This window comes from Nyctereutes procyonoides, unplaced genomic scaffold (genome assembly GCF_905146905.1).
Source record: "Nyctereutes procyonoides isolate TBG_1078 unplaced genomic scaffold, NYPRO_anot_genome, whole genome shotgun sequence".
NCBI classification, from domain to species: domain Eukaryota; kingdom Metazoa; phylum Chordata; class Mammalia; order Carnivora; family Canidae; genus Nyctereutes; species Nyctereutes procyonoides.
The window spans coordinates 20,612,922-20,632,254 of NW_026575043.1; the positions used below are offsets into that span (position 1 = coordinate 20,612,922).

At 41.4% G+C, this 19,333-nt stretch overlaps 1 protein-coding gene across 6 annotated transcripts in view; it reads right to left on the bottom strand.

Moving 5' to 3' along the window:
* The window catches only part of FARS2 (phenylalanyl-tRNA synthetase 2, mitochondrial), a 526,347-nt gene that overhangs the window by 134,915 nt on the left and 372,099 nt on the right, over nt 1-19,333 (bottom strand). For all 6 annotated transcript variants that reach the window (XM_055322558.1, XM_055322563.1, XM_055322559.1 and 3 more), the window contains one exon: nt 417-568. In XM_055322558.1, coding sequence (XP_055178533.1) covers nt 417-568 — 152 coding nt within the window. The remainder of the gene's footprint in view (nt 1-416; nt 569-19,333) is intronic.

Consider the following 19,333-nt stretch of genomic DNA (forward strand, 5'->3'; position numbering starts at 1 on the left):
CGAGGACCTAATACAGCTTTTGGCATGTGGCAAGTGCTGAATAAATATTCACTGAGAGACTGACAAAACAGCTTTTTTTTCTCCAAACCCCTGTTTCTGCCACATCTCCTCTGTTCCTGGGATGTGATATGGTAACAAATCACTTCTAAAAACAATACTGAAAAACTCCAAGATCTTTAAAACATTCTGTTTCACATATTTGCTAAGACAGGAAAGATTAAAGATGCATTTTAGAAAGATTTATAGAAAAGACTGATATCAAAGCCTTTTCTCATAACTATATATTCACTATAAATTCTGGAGATATTTTGTCTCATCTGCATTGAATTTCAGCAAAATTTTATTATATGTTTTCATATGCCATTTGTCACATAGAGACAAAAAAACAGATAAAATCAGAAAGTGTTTTTACTTACTTTGGATGTTCAAATTTGTCTATCAGATCAACTTTTTCCACCAGGTCTCCTCCAACTGTTCGTACCAAGTCATAGAAATCATTTTCTGTATAATTCTCGGAGGGCAACCAGAATGAGATGTCATTTATCACAGCAGGGTATTTGCTAAGAGGCTAACAAAACAAGAGAAGAAAAGATAGATTGATTTGTTAGTTGGATAAGAATGTTTAAATTTTTCATGGAAAGTTACATTTGGCTAATTAGAAAATGCTGGTAAAACATTATTTGAGTCCTTGAACTTTCAGGAACAAAATGAACTTAAACAATAAGCCAATATTCAAAACTAGCAAATTCCATTATGAATTTACAGATTCTTATCGCATTCATGTGTATATTACCATAAATTATATTTATATAACCATTAATGTTCAATTTAGTATAAAGCAATTTGAATATATCATATTTGAGTTTTTTTCGTTTGAAGACTAGAGGACAAAAGTTCAAATTTAATTAACAAGCGATTCATTATAACTTCCTATGATTATTTTTAGGAAGTCATTTTAATAGAGAAATAAGTAAAGACTTGTCAAAATTGATATTTCAATTAGTAATGTCATTATTTGTTAGTATTTCTAATTATTAAAATAAAGTACTGGGATGATAAGTAGTCACTGAGAGAGTTATTTTTCAAATTATGACTTTAAGGATGGATAAACACAAATGTAGTCATTTTCCCGTTTATCCTATTTTTTCTCCAGTTTATTCAAGCTCAATATTATATTGGGCAGACACTTAAAATTAGATACTTTTAAAAGTTACTGCCTTTGTTTACATGGCTTATACACATATAAGTATATATATAGTAAGTATTGGTTATAAGTTACTGCCACAATAAAAAAATGTTTCATTATATAACTATGAAGTCCTAAGGGGATATGTGCTAAGGTATAAATATATCTGTTAGAAAAGCAAATTTATAAACCGGTTTACACCAAGCCTGATATTACTATAAACCCTTTGGTGAATCACTGATCAGAAAAAGTATATAACTTTTTAAATGGTAAAACCTCTGAAGAACCAAACACACAAAAAATGATTATTCAACTTGAAATATCAATAAAGTTGTCAGACAAATGCATCGGTTCAGAACACACATTTCAAATGAACATAATAAAGCTACCATCTAGGTGCTTTTGACAAAATATCACGGCTCCTGAAAAACATCCTTGGTTTTCTCTCCTCCAGTAAAGTCAAGATCCTGTGATAAATCCTCCATGGGTTAATGTAACAATACACGATAGGACTATGCTGGTTATACCAGTTGCTTTTTCCTTAGACAACATCCTTTTGCCGCTTGAGAATGTGGAAATTTAGGGGGATTGGCTAAAAGGCTGGGATTGCCAAGAATTAGCATGTAATGTCCTCTTAGGTTGACCCAAGCTGAGGTACCAGTGGGCTCTTACATCAGACATGGGAGGCGCCCAACTGAGCATTTGCTGTCAGCAACCCATTGATTAACACGTAATACACGATAATAGTATAATAATGCCGTCAGCCAGAATACAGGCCCCCAAGACATTAAGAAAAACATTTTAAAGTAAATTACTATTTTAAAAACCAGGGAGAATAGCTCAGACTGTTTGTTGTACCGCAAACTAGTTCAAGCTAACAAATTATATAGAACAAGTTTAAAGTCATGGTTTATCTAAAGGAAGCAAGCATTCACTATACTAATTGGCAGGTGTCAGATGTGGGATACTTCCTAGTGACTTCTGCTTTCTCGAGGGGGGGAAATAAAAGTTTGTTTTAAAAATGAGGTAATTACAGATCTATGGCTACTGGAATGTAGGCTTTCTGAGGCTTAGCCAGAGGTGGTGTTAAAAACTATCCAGGGCTTCCCACTGATCTTGGGATAAAGTCCCCAGTTCTTGAAAAGCTCTAGCTCCTTCTGTTGTCCTCCAGGCTCACATGAGCTTGGCTTATTTGGTTTCTTGAACACACTAAGCTACTTCCTCCATATACTGTTTCCACCTTCCCTACCCTACTTCTGGTCCTCGGCTACCACCTTCACTTCTAAGCCTCACAGACTCCATCCAGCAGTCCCCTGTTATGACAGCCTATACTTCTCTTTCAGAGCACCTTTCGTAATTGTAATGGTCTGTGTAATGACTTAATACCTGTCTTCCCAGTATATTTCAATTTTTGAGGGTGGAGCGTGTATCTTTTTTTAACCTCCTCTATTAGCCATGATATTGTAGGTATTCATCAAGGGCCCATTACAATGCTACCATGTGTGAGCAATGGCTATGTTACAGTGAATTACGTGAATCAGTTTAGCTGTTCTTTCCTCTCTAACCAGACCCGCTAAACGGACAGGTCAGGTAAGTAAGTCATAGAGACTTGCCTCCATCCCTGGCTATGCTGTATGATAAAGACATAGTGACCATATGGAATGACAAAGGTGAGGCTGGAGAGGCAAAGTGATTTGGTAGGGACTTGCTAATCCACAATCACAGGAACCAGACAATTTTAGAATTGGAAGAAATCTGTTAACCGAAAGAGGTAAACTGAGGCAAGCTTGAATGATCAGAAACTGGGTTTATTTAGGAATAGCAGAGGAATTGCAATTTGGAAAATGCATGCTGCAGGCAGGTCCAATGCAGGCTTGGGGCAGCTCTGTTAATGTGAAGGAGCGCACAGAGAAGGGAGTCTGGCCAGAGTCTGGAGGATGGTGAGAGGTTCTTGGCAGATGTTCATTGGTCAGGAGACAAGTCTCAATCCTCTGTAAATCAGGTATTTACAGGGACCCAGTCTCCCTGTTCTCGAGTTCCATTCTTCTGAGGGAGCATGTTTCCTATCTTCGGTTCCATTTTAGACTGAAATCCTTTTACAGACTTTAAATAGCATCTGGTATTATTTTTGTTTCCTCATTTCTTTTCTTGATCTAGATGAGCAAGGTCTACTTTATTGGTTTTATCAAATAACCATGAATTGATTTTTTTTTCTTTTGAGATCGTCTATGTAATTCTTGTAGTGTTTTTTTTGGTTTGTTTTGTTTTTTAAGACCTGAGAAGGTGGTCAAAGACTACAGTTATAGTGGAGACTTTAAAAATTACAAGTCAATATTATGAACTATTTAATAACACTGAATTTGAAAACTTGGATTAAATGATAATTTTCACTCAATACAGAAAATTCAAACCAATGGACAATGTCAATTGAATTATCAGTCAAATCTTCAAATCTCACAACAAGTGTTAGACTCAGATGGTTCATAGTATAACTTCATCAAATATTTCAGGTGAAGCAGTCTCTTTAACACACAAACTATTTCATGAAACAGAAAAGGAGGGAAAAATCAGCTAATTTTGTGAGTTTATAAACTTGAAGCCAAAGCTGGATAATCAAGAATAATTTTAAAAAGTTGTAGACCAATTTCACCTTACAACCTACAAATAAATCCTAAATGTAACTTCAACAAATACAAGTCGACAGCCTACTAACATTAGAACACAAAATGACCAAGTAGGGTTTATTCCAGAATAACAGGAATGTTTCGAAACAAAAAAAAACAACAAAAAAAAATCTACTGCTCAACACATAAAGAAAAAAAATCATGATTATTTTTCAGAGAGAGGAAGTATTTGATAAATGTAATACTTATTCATTATAAGAAAAAAGAGTTTTTTGGCAAACTATAAATGGAAGGCAGTGTCCTTCCTTCCAAGACATTTATTGAAAACCTATAGCAAACATATTCAATGTTAAAGTTTTTTAGAAGTATTCCAAATCAAGAGTAACATAAGGATACCCACTCTCACCCTTGTTCTGTCAAATTATAAATCCTAACCCAAGGCAGTAAACAACAAAAGCTATTAGAAGGGAATCAGGCAAAATTTGTGATCCCCATTTGAATCTTCCTTATAACTATATGACTTTTGTTGCAGAGCACCAGCAGATACTTAGAAGGATAGAAAGAAAAATATTTTTCCCTCTCCTGCATTATCCTTACACTTACAGCATTGTGGCTACTTCTAATGGGGTTGGAATAATATCCTTGTTTTATTATCCTGAGAACCTATAAATGTTTTTCACAGTTTGCCCTTTTAAAAACCTCTTATCTCTGCCAATTACTGACAGTTCCAACCCCAGAATTGTTTTATTTCCCCTTTTGGGTTGGGGGATAGAACAATCATGGAGTTATGCACCACCCTAACTCCAAGTCCTCCAACTGTACTGAGTGCCCCCTGTAGGTTCATATCCCTGTCACTCTGTCCTCTAGGACCAGGACCAACATCTGGCTTACTTGTGTAGCCCAGCAGCACTACAGTGTCCGGCTAATAAATGCCAGTTGAACTCATGCTGAATTGACTGCACTATGGGGTCTGTGGCCATACTTCCCAAATTTTCAAGGATATTTTGAATTTTTAAAATAGTTATTATGATTCCAAAAAGGACAATTCTCCATGGAATCTGGGTCACATGAGTTTGATTTCTGAAGTTGTTTTCTTCCCTTTTTCTTTCAAGTAGTTCTGCTTAGTAAGTTTTATACCCATGTCCCTTTACTCTCCCCACTGCCCCTACTTCCCTTTAAAAGGCCCACTCATATCTTTAGACCCGAGTCTCCAGACTTGCGGCTGAGAACATTGGCAGTTGAAGTGCCAGAGTCCAAGTATTTAACAAGAGGAAGATAGAAGTGGGGTGCATTTCTCCCCTGCTCCAATTAATTTCAGCTTTTATCTTCATTATCGTTTTGCTGTTTAATTGGTTTTATTCTGTTCTTTCTCTAGTTTATTTAGGTGAAAAACTAACTCCTGTATTTTGGGGCTTTCTTGGTTTTCAGTAAAAGCATATAAGGCTATAATGTTCCTCTCAGTATCTTTTTAGATATATCCCACAAACTATGTCCTTCTCTAAATTTTCTTTCTTGCATTCTATTGGCAATTTTTAAAAATATTCTAGTATTTTTCCTTCAGTTAAAAAGCTATAAATTGTATGTATGTTTGTTTGTTTATTTATTTATTTATTAGGATTTATTTATTTATTTGAAAGAGAGAGAGAGAGAGAGACACACACACACACACTGAGACTGCTCGCTGAGCAGGGAGCCTGACATGGGGCCCAATTCCAGGATCCAGGATCATTATCTGAGCTGAAGGCAGGATACTTAACTGACTGAGCCACCCGGGTTCCGCTGCATGCCTATTCTTTAATATATACACACACAAATATCCTTTAATAAACTGTCCTAAAGCCTAAATTTATTTAGGATCATCTATTTTGTCTTAAATAAGACAGAAATGTCACTTTTTTTTCCTCCCCAACTATTGGATTTTTATCTTTTAAAAAGCACACACAAGGGGTGCAACATTGTTGGTTCACAAAGGTCTTTCCTTGGCATTTTGAAATTATTTTTCTAGACCTATTATGCTGATGACAAGTCTGCTGTCAGCACCATTTCTTCCTAGGGAATCTCTTTTCTTCCTGGCAGTTGTGAAGTTTTATCTTTATCCTAGAGGCTCTGTAGTTTGATTCTGATTAGGCCTGGTCTGCATTTATCTTCATTCATTCTGCTCAGCATTCAGGGTGTGCTTGCAATCAGAGGGCTCATGTGTTGTTGCCCTTTGGAAAAATTCCAGCCACTCCTTCTCTGCCATTCTTTTCATTCTCTTCTGGAACTGCAGTAATACATATTATGGAGCTTCTTTATCTTCTCTTAACTGATCAATTTGGTTTATAATCTTTATGTATTCATGCTGGATTCTTGGTGAGTTCTTCAGTAAATTCTTAATTTCTTAATTCTCTTCTCAACTTAGTCTCATCTGCTTTTTCTTATTTCAATGAATCTGTTATTCATTTGTGATATTTCTTTTTTACATCTACTTACACTCCATTTCTTTTTTTTTAATTTATTTTTTATTGGTGTTCAATTTGCCAACATATAGAATAACACCCAGTGCTCACTTACACTCTATTTCTGCCTGTATTTGCCACTTATTCAGAATTTCCCTTTCTTCTACTCCTTTTGCATTTTTTAATGGGTATTATCCTTTGTTGATCTCTTTAAGGATGTTAGGCATTGTTTTTTTTTATAGAATGCTTTCTGATTTTACCTTACTCCCCACTGAACCCAGATTCCAGTTGCTATTTTGGCTGACACTCTGAGGTTAGAGTTTTTTATATGGTTTGGAATTTGTGTGTGCAGACCTATCTCATATGAGAGACAACCACTAACATCCTCTCTCTTTTTTTAAAGATTTTATTTATTCATTCATGAGACACACACACACACGCACAGAGAGAGAGAGAGAGAGAGAGAGAGAAAGAAAGAGAGAGAGAGAGAGAGAGAGAGAGGCAGAGACACAAGGTAGAGGGAGAAGCAGGCTTCCATACAGGGAGCCCGACATGGGACTCGATCCCGGGTCTCCAGGATCATACCCTGGGCCGAAGGCAGCGCTAAACTGCTGAGCCACCCAGGCTGCCCTAATGTCCTCTCTCTAATCACCCCTCCTTGGTTAGAGATTTTTGTAGTTTCTATACTTGTATTCCTAGCCCAGAATCAAATTGGTAGTGCTTTCTGGGTTCCCACCTATGGTGAGATTGCTGTGATGCTATAGGGGTGACTAATCCCAGTTCCTGATAAAGAGGCCATGTCTCAAAATAGACACATGAATCAATGGAACAGAACAGAAAGCCGAGAAATAATCCCATGTTTATATGGTCAATTAATCTTTGGCAAAGGAGGCAAGAATATACAATGGGAAAAAGACGGTCTCTTCAACAAATGGTGATGGAAAACTGGACAGCTACATGCAAAAGAATGAAACTGTACCAGTCTTACATCATACACAAAAATCAACTCAAAATGGACTAACGATCTACACTTGAGACGTGAAACCATAAAAAAATCAGAAGAGAGCACAGGTAGTAGTTTCTCTGACATTGGTTGTAGCAACGTTTTTCTAAATATATCTCCTAAGGCAAGGGAAACAAAATAAATAATAAACCATTGGGACTATATAAAAATAAAAAGCTTCTGCTTTTTAGGAAACAATCAACAAAAGTAAAAGATAACCTACCACATGAAAGAAGATATTTGCAAATGTGGTATCTGACAAAGGGTTAGTATCTAAAATATATAAAGAACTTCTATAACTCAACATCCCAAAGCCAAATAATCCAATTTAAAAATGGGCAGAAGACTGATGGCTAACAGAAACATGAAAAGATGCTCAATATCACTACATCATCTGGGAAGTAGAAATCAAAAGCACAGTGAGATATCATCTCACAACTGTCAGAACGACTAAAGTAAAAAGTTCAAGAAACAACAGGTGTTGGTGAGGATGTGGAGAAAAAGGAACCCTTATACACTGTTGATGGGAATGCAAACTGGTATAGGCACTGTGGAAAACACTACGGAAGTTCCTCAAAAAATTAAAAATAGAATTACCATATGATCCAGTAACTGCACTACTGGATCATATGGTAATGGTGCTGCACTAAATGGAAACACTAATTCAAAAAGATATATGCACCCCTATGTTTACTGTGGCATTATTTACAATAGCTAAGAAATGGACAAAGAAGAAGTGGTGTATCTATACAATGGAATGTTACTTAGCCAGAAAAAGACTGAAATTTTGTCATTTGCAATAGCATGGATAGATCTAGAGGGTATAACGCTAAGTGAAATAAGTCAAAGAAAGACTAATATCATATGATTTCATTCATGAGTGGAATTTAAAACATAGACAGACACAAATAGAAAGAAGACACAGAAACCTAGGCTCAACTATAGAGAACAAACTGATGGAGAGGTGGGTGCTGGGATGATAGGAAATAGGTGGAGGGGATTAAGAGTACACTTAATGTTGATGAGCACTGAGTAATATATAGAAGTGGTGAATCCCTATACTGTGCCCCTGAAACTAATGTAACACCGTATGTCAACTATACTGGAATTAAAATTAAAGAGGCCATGTCTCTGTCCTGTTGTCTCCCTAGGATCAAAGCTTCACTTAAGCTACAGGTCATGGTGGCAGCAATTTGCAGCAGTGATTATTGCCTCCTTTCTAGAGTAGGAGAGCACAACCACCTGACCCTGCACATCATGTGGAGCTCTTTTAGTCCTGATGCTCCACCAGAGCCAGACCATTGGTTTCCCTTCCCTGCTTACGAACCTGGCGTGCGCAGTGTCTTCATTCTCACTCTCCACTTTGTGTTTGTCTCTTGTCCACAGATACAGCTCTTTTTGTAGGGGGAAACGGCAAAGGCATGGTCCTGTCTTTTTCATGTTCTCTTTTTAGATTTTTATCTATCACTGCTGCTTGTGTGAAGCAGGTAAAGAACAGCCTACAAAGCAACACCAGCTTGACTCTGTATTTCCTTACACAATGGTTCTTAACTTGGTATGGGAGAGGACACAGACCTCTCTGAGAATATGAAGATTCAGATCTTTGTTCCCAAAGCATATTTTCCCAAACACAGATTTCTGCCTAGGCTTCTAGGGTTTGCAAACCCAGTAAAAGTCATTCAGGGAGTCAGATATGGATCCCATCTCCGACCTGTACTTAAAATCGTGCTGTGAATTCAAATACAGATGACTGAAATTATTATTTGAATGGAACTGATGAAATACCAAAATTGTTCTTTACTACCATATGAGACACACATAAGTATGTATAGTTTGCATTCACATACACTGTAGGGAATGTACACTTGATGATAATAAAGCCAAACACGAAGTCATCGTTGTCTTGTAGTAGCTACTAGGAATGTAGTCATATTTGTATAAATAAAAAAAGTCTGCTTCTTACAGGCCGGACTAAGAAACTCCTTACTGTAACTCAGAACAACTCTGAAGGGCCACCGTGATTTCAGAGCTGCCTATGGGTGTGCTGAGGCCTTTGTTGCATCAGACTTCTCCCGCTGACCAGTCCCACTTCTGTACCTTCCCTTCCACGGGGGTTGATCCTGACAGAACTTGCTAATAAGCCTCCAGCTTGCTAACCTCTGTGTTAGAGTGTGCTTGCTAAGGGAACCTGACTTGTGACTCCTAGACATCAACAAAACCAGTTGATGGAAGCATTTGGAGTGTGTAGGTGGCCAGCAAGCATCAAGGGACCTACACTCACTCAGAGAGAGGCAGATCTGGATTGGAGTTCGGGTGCCTTCTACCAGCTGTGCTAGAGAGAAGGACTCCACAGTGCTGCCCTGCCAAACGTGCACGTGAGGCCCCGCAGGTGAAGACCTGAACCGCAGTCCCACGTGCATCTAGGGTGCCTTGTGATCCTCTTGGAGAGGACTGCTAAGAGGCTATCTCCTACTCACCCCCTTCTCCCCTGGGAGGCTGTTATGAGGCAGCGTCTCATCACCACCTGGGTTCTGAAGAGGTATGCAGCTTCCTGCCTTGCTCTCCTCACAAAAGAGTCACAGGATATAAAACTTCTTAGCTGCAGTCTAGAACTGGCTCCTCAGAATGGGGTACTTCACAATTTATGTTATAATCATCCACTCTGCTATAGACTGACTTATCTTGGAGTCTTAAACCCCAATATCCCAGAATGTGACCTTTCCTGGAGAAAGAGTCTTTACAGAGATAATCAAGTTAAAATGATGTCATTAGGGAGGCCCTAATCCAGTATGACTGGTGTCCTTATGTAAGGGGTAATTTGGACACAGGGAGGGAGGGACGCACACACAGGGAGATCACCATGTGAGGAGATTCCAGGGATAGGGGTGATGCTCCTATGAGACAAGGAATGCTGGGGATTGCCAGAAAACCACAGCAGCTAGGGGAGGCTGCAACAGATTCTTCCTCACAGTCCTCAGAAGGAACCAATCCTGCCGGCACCTTAATCTTACATCACAGTCTCTCCATCTATAAACTTCGTTACAGTTTCCCCTCAGCAAACTGTAATGAAGATGACATGACATTCATGAAGCACAGACTTAGTTGTTTTCAAGTCACACCAATGACTTGGATAGTTGAACATATATCATATTTGACAGTTGTCCACGACATCTGGTTATAAATCATACACTTGCCCAATGACTGGAGTGGGGGCAGGGACTAAAAGGTGAGATTTAGGTTTCATAATACTCCTCCATCCTACTTGGCCCCTTGCTCCAGGCTCACCTCTATATTTAAAATACCAGTGTCTATGGACGCCTGGGTGGCTCAGTGGTTTAGCACCTGCCTTTGGTCCAGGGCGTGATCCTGGAGTCCTGGGATCGGGTCCCACATCAGGCCCCCTGCATGGAGCCTGCTTCTCCCTCTGCCTATGTCTCTGCCTCTGTGTGTGTGTGTCTCTCATGAATATATAAATAAAATCTTTAAAAAAAATACCAGTGTCCCCATGTATCTTCCAAGGTTAAGATCCTCAAAGTCCCCATTCTTATTAACTCATGGAAAAAAAAATCAAAGTTCTTCTAGGCCTTCTGTATCTGTTCATAAATGTTCTCAAGGAAGACAATCTTAACTTCCAGTTGGTAATACAACTCAGTACTTTTATTCTAGTTTGCTGTATTTCTATCAGAATGTTCCTCTTACACACTCTTCTCTTCAACAATAACTAAGGCAGGATAAGAGATCATCGTTCCCCCCTCTGCATGTTTTCTGTACTAGTCAATCATTATTAACTGAACCTCTGCCTTCTTGCCTTTAGGCAAAGCTATGACATCTATTTTTTTTCTGGTCTAGTCATAATTTTGACAGTCCCTCTAACAGGGGAGGGTCTGTTTTTTTGACAAGTTCTCTACAGAGTTCTGGAACTGTCAAGGTGGCTTTTAGTCAGCTTTCAACCAAGTTCAAGATTTGGCAAAAGATTACTTTGCAGCTCTTCCAGGCACTGCTTCTCTTTCTAGATCAGAACACATGGCCCCTTGGTTTTTACTGTAGTATTATTGATGGTTACCATTTGTGGGGTTCTGTGTGCCAAAGACTGTGCCGAGCACTTCTATGCATCAGCTCATCAGTGCATAGCACTATCTCGCGAGATGGATGCTATTCTTCTCACTGTGTCCCTGAGGGAACCGTGGCTTGCAGACTTCAGCTCAATTGCCCAAGGTCAAAGAGCGGTAAGTGGCAGAGGCAGGTGACGCTCTTAACCCTATGCTTTAAGGCCTCCCTCTTAAAACTACAGGCTCACAGAAAGTGGCTCAGCTTCCAATACTGTCTCCACAAGTACTCTATCCACCCTACTTAATAATTATGTAAATAAGAACAAATCTAACATTTATCCCTATGCTGCCTGCCATGACATTTCCTTTTCGAATGATTCATGGAGCTTTTAGATTAATTATCTTGATTTATAAGTATTTTTAGACTGTTTACAGTCCGTGTGATTGTGTTCTTATCTAAATTAACTTAAAAATCAGTCTTACCTATAAAAACAGTCTGCGCCATCAATTACTCTGCTTTACATTGCAATGTTCCATAGCCCTTCTTTTAATTCCATCGATTCATTTTGTAATAAAAAAATTGTTTATCAAATTTGGCTGGCAGGTTCGGTAGTTCACAAATTCAGGTTGTTCTAACTCATGATTCCATGCGGCCTTGGTGTTTACAGATTTTCTCACTTTGTTCCAATATTCCGATTTGACTCTGATCTAATTTCTCTGAGTGCCAGAAGCATGGCACGTTGGTCAGAGGCAAGCACAGTTCCTACCCAGGCGACTTTTATTCTGTTACTTCACCCAGAAGCCACATGAGAACCAGCAAGTTCTTTTTTTTTTTTTTTTTAATTTATGATAGTCACAGAGAGAGAGAGAGGCAGAGACACAGGCAGAGGGAGAAGCAGGCTCCATGCACCGGGAGCCCGACGTGGGATTCGATCCCGGGTCTCCAGGACCGCGCCCTGGGCCAAAGGCAGGCGCCAAACCGCTGCGCCACCCAGGGATCCCCAGAACCAGCAAGTTCTAAACATTCTTTCCAACTTTCAGTCTCTCATATTTGTTCTAAACTTTTTATAGACTTTCAGTTCTGGCTGAAGATTCATAGAAAATAAAGAATTTCCACAATGAAACTGTGTGGAACCATCATTTTAGGGCAGACTTCTACTGAATTAACTTTCCACATTTCTATGCCATGGTTCCCCCCTCAACTATCTACTGAACTCCCTAAGAGCAGACACAAAATTTCGAATATTTTTGAATCCTTCCAAATTTTGAGTACTAGATGTCTTCATTACTTAAACAGATGCACGTGAAGCCGGGTGCAGAGCAGAGAGCTGTGGCCTCACATTCTCCGTGGGACCTTAGGGATCGATCCTAAGCCAGGTTTCCCGGCCCTGCCTGAATGTCATGGCTTCTAACTTGTTAGATTTCTAAGTAAGCCTCAGAGATCTTTGTTCAAATTGAATACCATATGTGCTTCTAGCTAAAGAAGGACTAGCAGAGGGAGTGGGAGCCTGCAGCCCAGACCACCTCCTCAGAGCTCTGGCGGAGGTCTGCATGCAGGAGACAAATGTGAAAAATAAAAGAATATCTTATCGGGGGTGATGAAAATGTTCCCAAATCGATGGTGGAGAGGGCTGCACATCTCTGCAAACATACTAAAGACCACGGGGACGGGGGTGTCACACAATTTAAGTGGGTGAATTGTGCGGTATGTGGATTATATCTCAGTAAAGTTGTGAGAATAGGAAGTGAATAAGTAAACTTGTTGATCAAAGAAATCAGGGTTCTGGAAATGGAGAGCTTCTATTTTGTTTGTAGTCTCTCTACCTCATTTTCAGAACTTATCAAAGACTTCATCTCTGCACTCATATTTTCAGGTTAGATAATCAAATCTTTCTAAAGCCAGCATTACTTCTGCACTCTGGGCTTTCTTCTCCAAGGTAAAATGTTTGTCAAAGTTTTGCCCGAGTGTTTAAATCTCTCATAAAATGCCTGGTCTGGACCTTCACAGCTCTATACAATCACTAGAGTTTAAGTGAGGTCACATTTAGCTTTATGACCCTAATTTTTCCCAGTAAATCATGTTTTACTGGGAGACAGATATTTCCCTTTCTTATGCCTCAAGTAAGTGAACAGAGGCTCCATTTTATCCCATCTTGTTCTCCTGTCTCCCCTCCCCAAAAAATACAAAATGGGAAACTAGGTTTGTTAATTCCCAACCCCAAATTTAACCTCAAAATGGTACATGCTTAATTAGAACATGAACTCTGTGAGGGGGACTTCAGTCTACATTTCATGTTCCCTCTTCTGTACAAGCACCCCATTCCGTTAGGGACAGTACATGCTGGGAGGTAAAACCAAGAACCAGCTAGAAAATGTAAGTTGAACTTGCCTGAGTTCATACAGAGCTAGTCTTCTGACTCTTTCAGGGTTCAGGGGAAAATAGGCAAAACAAAAATTAACCTCAAGAACTTAAGATATAGGATTTCAATGGCTTGTTCAAAACCAGAGTAAAGATCAAATTCAAGACTCTCACAGACAAAAAGGCCTTTTATAGATGCTCATGGAGTTGACCTTCTTCCTTTCTTTCTTATCCTACCTTCATCCCCTACATCCCTGTTCACTGGTCCTTTCGGGCCAGATCCTTTTAGATGTTTTAGGCCATCAAGATGACTTGATGCTACATGCTTTAATATTTCTTCCTGACTCCCATAATGCCAAAGGATTAACACTGTCTCAGTTGTTCTACAGCAACAGACCCCAGGGAACAGATACCCATCCAGTGTCTAAAGTGTTCTCCATCTCTTTTGGTAACAGAAATGTGTAGGGGAAGTGGGTGAGCTAATTATTTCTGGAAAAAAAAAAACTTACTGTTTGTTTGTTTGTTTGTTTTCCGAGAATATAATCTAATACCAACTCTCAGTCATAGAGCAAAAATGGAAAGGGGAACAAAAGGTTGAGACCATCTCAATTTTTTAAGAGAAAACATCGATGCTGCCCTGGGCAAGGAGAGGAGTGGAGGGGGATGGAATGAAATAGGGAAGAAACCATGAGATGCAAGATACTGGTGATATTCACTACAGCAGGGTGATGCCTTCATGGGTATCCACTGTACTACTCTACCTCACAACTTAAACATATTATTTTTCAAATATCAAACACTGGATTAAAACAGTAAAAAAGGGGGCAGCCTGGGTGGCTCAGTGGTTTAGTGCAGCCTTCAGCCCAGGGCCTGATCCTGGAGACCCAGGATCGAGTCCCACGTCGGGCTCCCTGCATGGAGCCTGCTTCTCGCTCTGCCTGTGTCTGTCTCTCTCTCTCTCTCTCTGTGTGTGTGTGTCTCGTGGATAAATAAATAAAATCTTTTAAAAAAAAAAGTAAAAAAGGATATCAATGCTTAGTCATTCACCTAGAAAAATTATGTAACAAAGGGAAACACTGACCACAGATTATGCATTTACATGTGAAAAAGAAATGTTTTTTCCAAAAAAAAGAAATGTTTTTTTCCATATTTAAAAATAAAATTCCAGCTGTTAATATTGGATTCTATTTCAACAAAGAAAACAATGAGTTCAGCTTCCCCACATTAGAGACAAATGTGAAGCATCATTTTCTTTTGTACCAAATCCAAGTGAGTCTAGCAAAGTCTACGACAAAGTTCATAGGGCGCAGATGTGACACCTCAGTTGAAAGTAAGCGGAATGCAAATATGGGTTCTAATTGAGAGACACCCCCCACTCAGGGGAGAGCAGAAGAATTTATGTGTAATTGGAGACAGAGAACACAACAACCTCACCAGGCACCTACTATGTGGCTGCTCCGACACTGTCCCTGCCACCAAGGAGCTCACAGATGACAGGGGAAGAAGGCTATAGGAAGTGGCACACACAGAATGTGGTTTGTGCACTGGAGCAGGGGGAGACTCCCTGTGGTCCTGGAGGCTCAGCCGTCTTTGTAGATGTGGCTAAAAGCCTGAGGGGGGGGGGGGCATCAGATTCCCTCTCTCTCCTCCCAAGAGAAAACACATCTTCCATCCAGTAAATAAAAGTCTCCGTAAGATAGGCTCATTAAAATAATAAAATACGGAGTGCATATTAAGAAGTTTTGGGCCATCTGTCGTGTCAAAAGCCCAAGCTGACAGGGAGAAAAGGTGGCAAGTGACTCCTTTCTGGAGAAGGCGCTGCCATATAGGACACCCACTGCTCAGAGGCAGCAGGGCCACAGTTCTGCTTCTCTCTGGCCGTGGAAAACTGCCAAGTTCTCTGGGCCCCAATTTCCTCCTCTGCAAAAGAAAGCACTTTGCACTTCACACACTGTGGTCTATCAAAACTGCCCCACAGGATGTCACAAGAGGTACCCCGAGGAACCTGCGCCATCGTCAAGTACATGAGGAGTGCTGGGTTTTACCAACTTCAGCAGGGAAAACCCACCCTTCCTCCTCTTCCGAGGTCTAGGTCTTAAACGTTAAGCCGAAAGGATCAAGTGAGCCCAAATTTTCGATTCCGCTGACTACGCGAGCCACGCCACCTGCCAGGGAGGACGGGGTAGGGGCATTTGCCAAACACATCCATGCATGTCCTGACTTCTGGGGTGGCTCAGTGCTGCCTTCACCCAAATCACAATTTCTGCCACTCAAAATGACCCTGAGTTTCTTGCCACTTTAAACAGAACTTTAGAGTCAGAAAAATAAACTTTTCGGACTTACATCAAATAAACCTCATGCCATGTCGCAGAGGCTACAAGCAAGCAAAACTGTCACTCAAAGAGGTAATATTCCAAGCTCATTAATGATTAACTTCCCTTATGCAAAATGAATCAAAATGTTCCCATACACAGGCTCAGCCATGAAGGCAATGTTCGAGATTTCTCCTTTCCTCCAAAACGATCACGTTGGCTGGTTACCTGCACGTGACCCAGGCTTTTCACTTCCAGGTACCCAACCTCACACTGGGGCAAGGCACACACGGTGTCGTCCGGGTTGTACAGATGGGGAAATGGGAGGGCAGAGGCTGTGCTGAATGGTGCACAGGTAATGAGTGGGTGTCCAGGGGGCTCTGAACAGGGGCATGTGGCCCCCAGATCACCAGTTCATCCATGAAATCACACCAGCCCCAGCGAAGGGCCCCTCCTGCTGAGGTCTCCCTGAATATGGAGGACAACAGTTGGGCTGCCTCTCCTGTGTCTCTTAGGACCCTCTTCACCCTTTCTGAGCTGTGGCCCATCCCTCAGCCCCAAGACTCCTTGCAAAACAGGAATGATATCCTTACCTCATTGAATTGCTATGAAGATTAAATGGATTAATATATATTAAAAACCCTTATAAATTACAAGAAACCTTATAAGGTAAGGTAAGGTATGATTAACCATCCCATTCTTTTTGCTTTATAAGCTTTTAAAAAAAGTTATCAGATTAACGACAGCAACGGCCACCAGTTAGCTAGTGCCTACCATATACCGGGGACTGCCACCTTGGTTCACCTTCAAATGAAGCCTAGAGGCAGGTCACTCAGCTGGCACAATTCAGCCCTGCCACTTACAAGTTTTTGTGATGCTGGGCAGTACCTTCACGCTCAGCTCCCCATCTGCAAAACAAGGATCCTGCCAGTGGCCCTCATTTGGTTGCTGTCAGAATCAAAGCATCAGCACACGTGAAGCACATGGTAACTACCTAAATGTTTAGTGCCTCATTTCTCCTTCGTTTGTACGTGGCCGAACCATGACTCGGATCCATGACCCGGATCCTGCTGTATCTACCACCTCTTGACGCTGTGGCACTTACTATGCTCTGTAATCTGGGAGGAGTTTACAGATCTCTCTGTGTGACTTGATTAAAAGTGTCTCAAAGGGCAGAGGCCACATTTTCTCCCTCTCTACGTGAAGCACGGTGCTTGGCACAGAGTGGAAATAACTAACATGTGTGGGATTGTGGCTCTCTTCTGTGGCTGCTGGTTTCATCAACCATGATCTGGCTGTGGTCCCAGGGCAGGGGCTTCTTGGAGGAGAGAAGGAGGCAAAGGGGGAGGGGGCCATGTGAGAGATGCTGACAGAGAGAAGGACAGAGGACTGAGAGGTGGACCAGAGAGAGACATCACTTCCCTTAGCAGGGCCTTGTGGTGGAGGGATGAGAGGGTTATAAACTGAAAACACAAAAGTACCAAGGGCCTTTTAGACCTTTGTTCTGGAGAGCTAAGGGGTCACACATGGAACGGAGAGGAGGAGACAGAATAAGATGCTCAAGACTTTGGATTTTTTTTTTTTTAAGACTTTATTTATTTATTGATGAGAGACACACACACAGAGAGACAGAGAGGCAGAGAAACAGGCAGAGAGAGAAGCAGGCTCCCTGTCGGGAGCCTGATGGGGGACTTGATCCCAGAACTCCGGGATCATACCCTGAGCCGAAGGCAGATGCTCAACCACTGAGCCACCCAGGCACCCAAGACTTTGGAATTTTATTAAGGCTCCGAGTGATGAGGGAGAAACACCCCCTTCCAGCTCCAAAGCCACCTCCCCACTGCGCTGTGTGAGGACAGGCTGGGTTCTGCAGACTGTGGGTGATTGGAGGGAGAGGAGAGGATGGCCAGGCTTCCCCCACTGGCTTCCTACTGTCAGGACCCCAGCAACACTGCGTGGGCACCACCAGGATGCCGCTCTGACTGTACAGCACCTGGACCTACCATGGGGCCTCCAACTCCTGCAGAACCACCTCCACTGGACCCTCCCCCGAGGTGGGTCCCAGTCCATCCTCTGTACTGAGAGATAGCTGCTCTTCCCCCTCAGTGGTCCAATCTTAGCTTTGAGGGACCAAGTTTTTAAATTTTATTAATTCCAATTTCTTCTGTTCTCTGAGCTTTAAGAGGGGGAGCTGCTATCTGCAAATTGCTAAACCCATGAAATCTTAGTGCTCTCCTTTTGACTTTTTAGTTACCTCCCTCAAAAGGGAGGTAACTAAATTCTTTATAATAAAACAAATTCTTAGTATAATAAAAAGAATTCTTAAATTCTTTATAATAAAACAAACTGGTGGCATTTCGGTCTCCTGCCTAAATCCTGACTGAAAATACCAAGGAAGGAAGGGAGAAAGAGATTTACCAAGAGTCTGTGGTCCTTGATATGATACCAGATTCTAATAAACTACAGAAACAAGATCCAGAATAACCATTCAGAAGTCTAAACAATGAAATGGAAACCAAAAAGGGTACTCTGAAAGGTGCCCAGAGCACACCAGAGTTGTTTCTTCAAGCACAGAGCCTCTGCTCATTTAGGAACACATCAAAGGTACCAACTGCATCTCCTTCTTTTCTAATAACCAACAAGGAGCCACTCTCCACATACTATACCCTGAACTCAAGAAGCTCAAGCCCTGCAAGGAAAAAAGATAACCAGACCTTTGATCCTTCATGTTTCTCCTCATTCCTTTATCAAATACAACTCTGGTGTCAGAGGAAACCACTCCAGGCTGGGGGTAGGGGGTACGTGGGAACAGGCATCCAGAGGGGTTAGCGTCTCCGGGCTGATGGAACAGGGCTGGAGGGATGTGCCACTGCAGTCTGGCACCGAGCAGAGACTCCCCTCCAGAATCATCACAGCCAGGGGTTCAGCCACAGTGTGTCCAGCCTCCCACTACCCTGAGGGGCCAGCGGGAATGGTGTGTCACTCAAACAGGTAGTGACGCCTTATAGTTACCCTCACTTGACAGCCAGTAGGGAGATAGTATTTGCTCCCACAGAAAGTCCTGACAAACCAGACAGGAGGTAATTTCCTCTTGGCGGAGTTTTCCAAGGTTCTGCATTTATCTATTTATCTTCTGGAGAGAAAGGCTGAAAAAGGTGGGGGGGAGGGAAGAATCCTGGCTCCTCACTTCAGTTGGAGGGTGGTCCTGTCCCTGAAACGTGATGATGACCGCGTGGCTGGGCCCGAGGAGTTCCGTGCCTGGGCGGGGGGTGGCAGGCCGGGGAGGCCGGAGGCGCTACGGTGGCGACCGTCCAAGAGAAACGGCAGAGGAGCGAGCTGTAAACCTTGAACTTGCCTTGAGC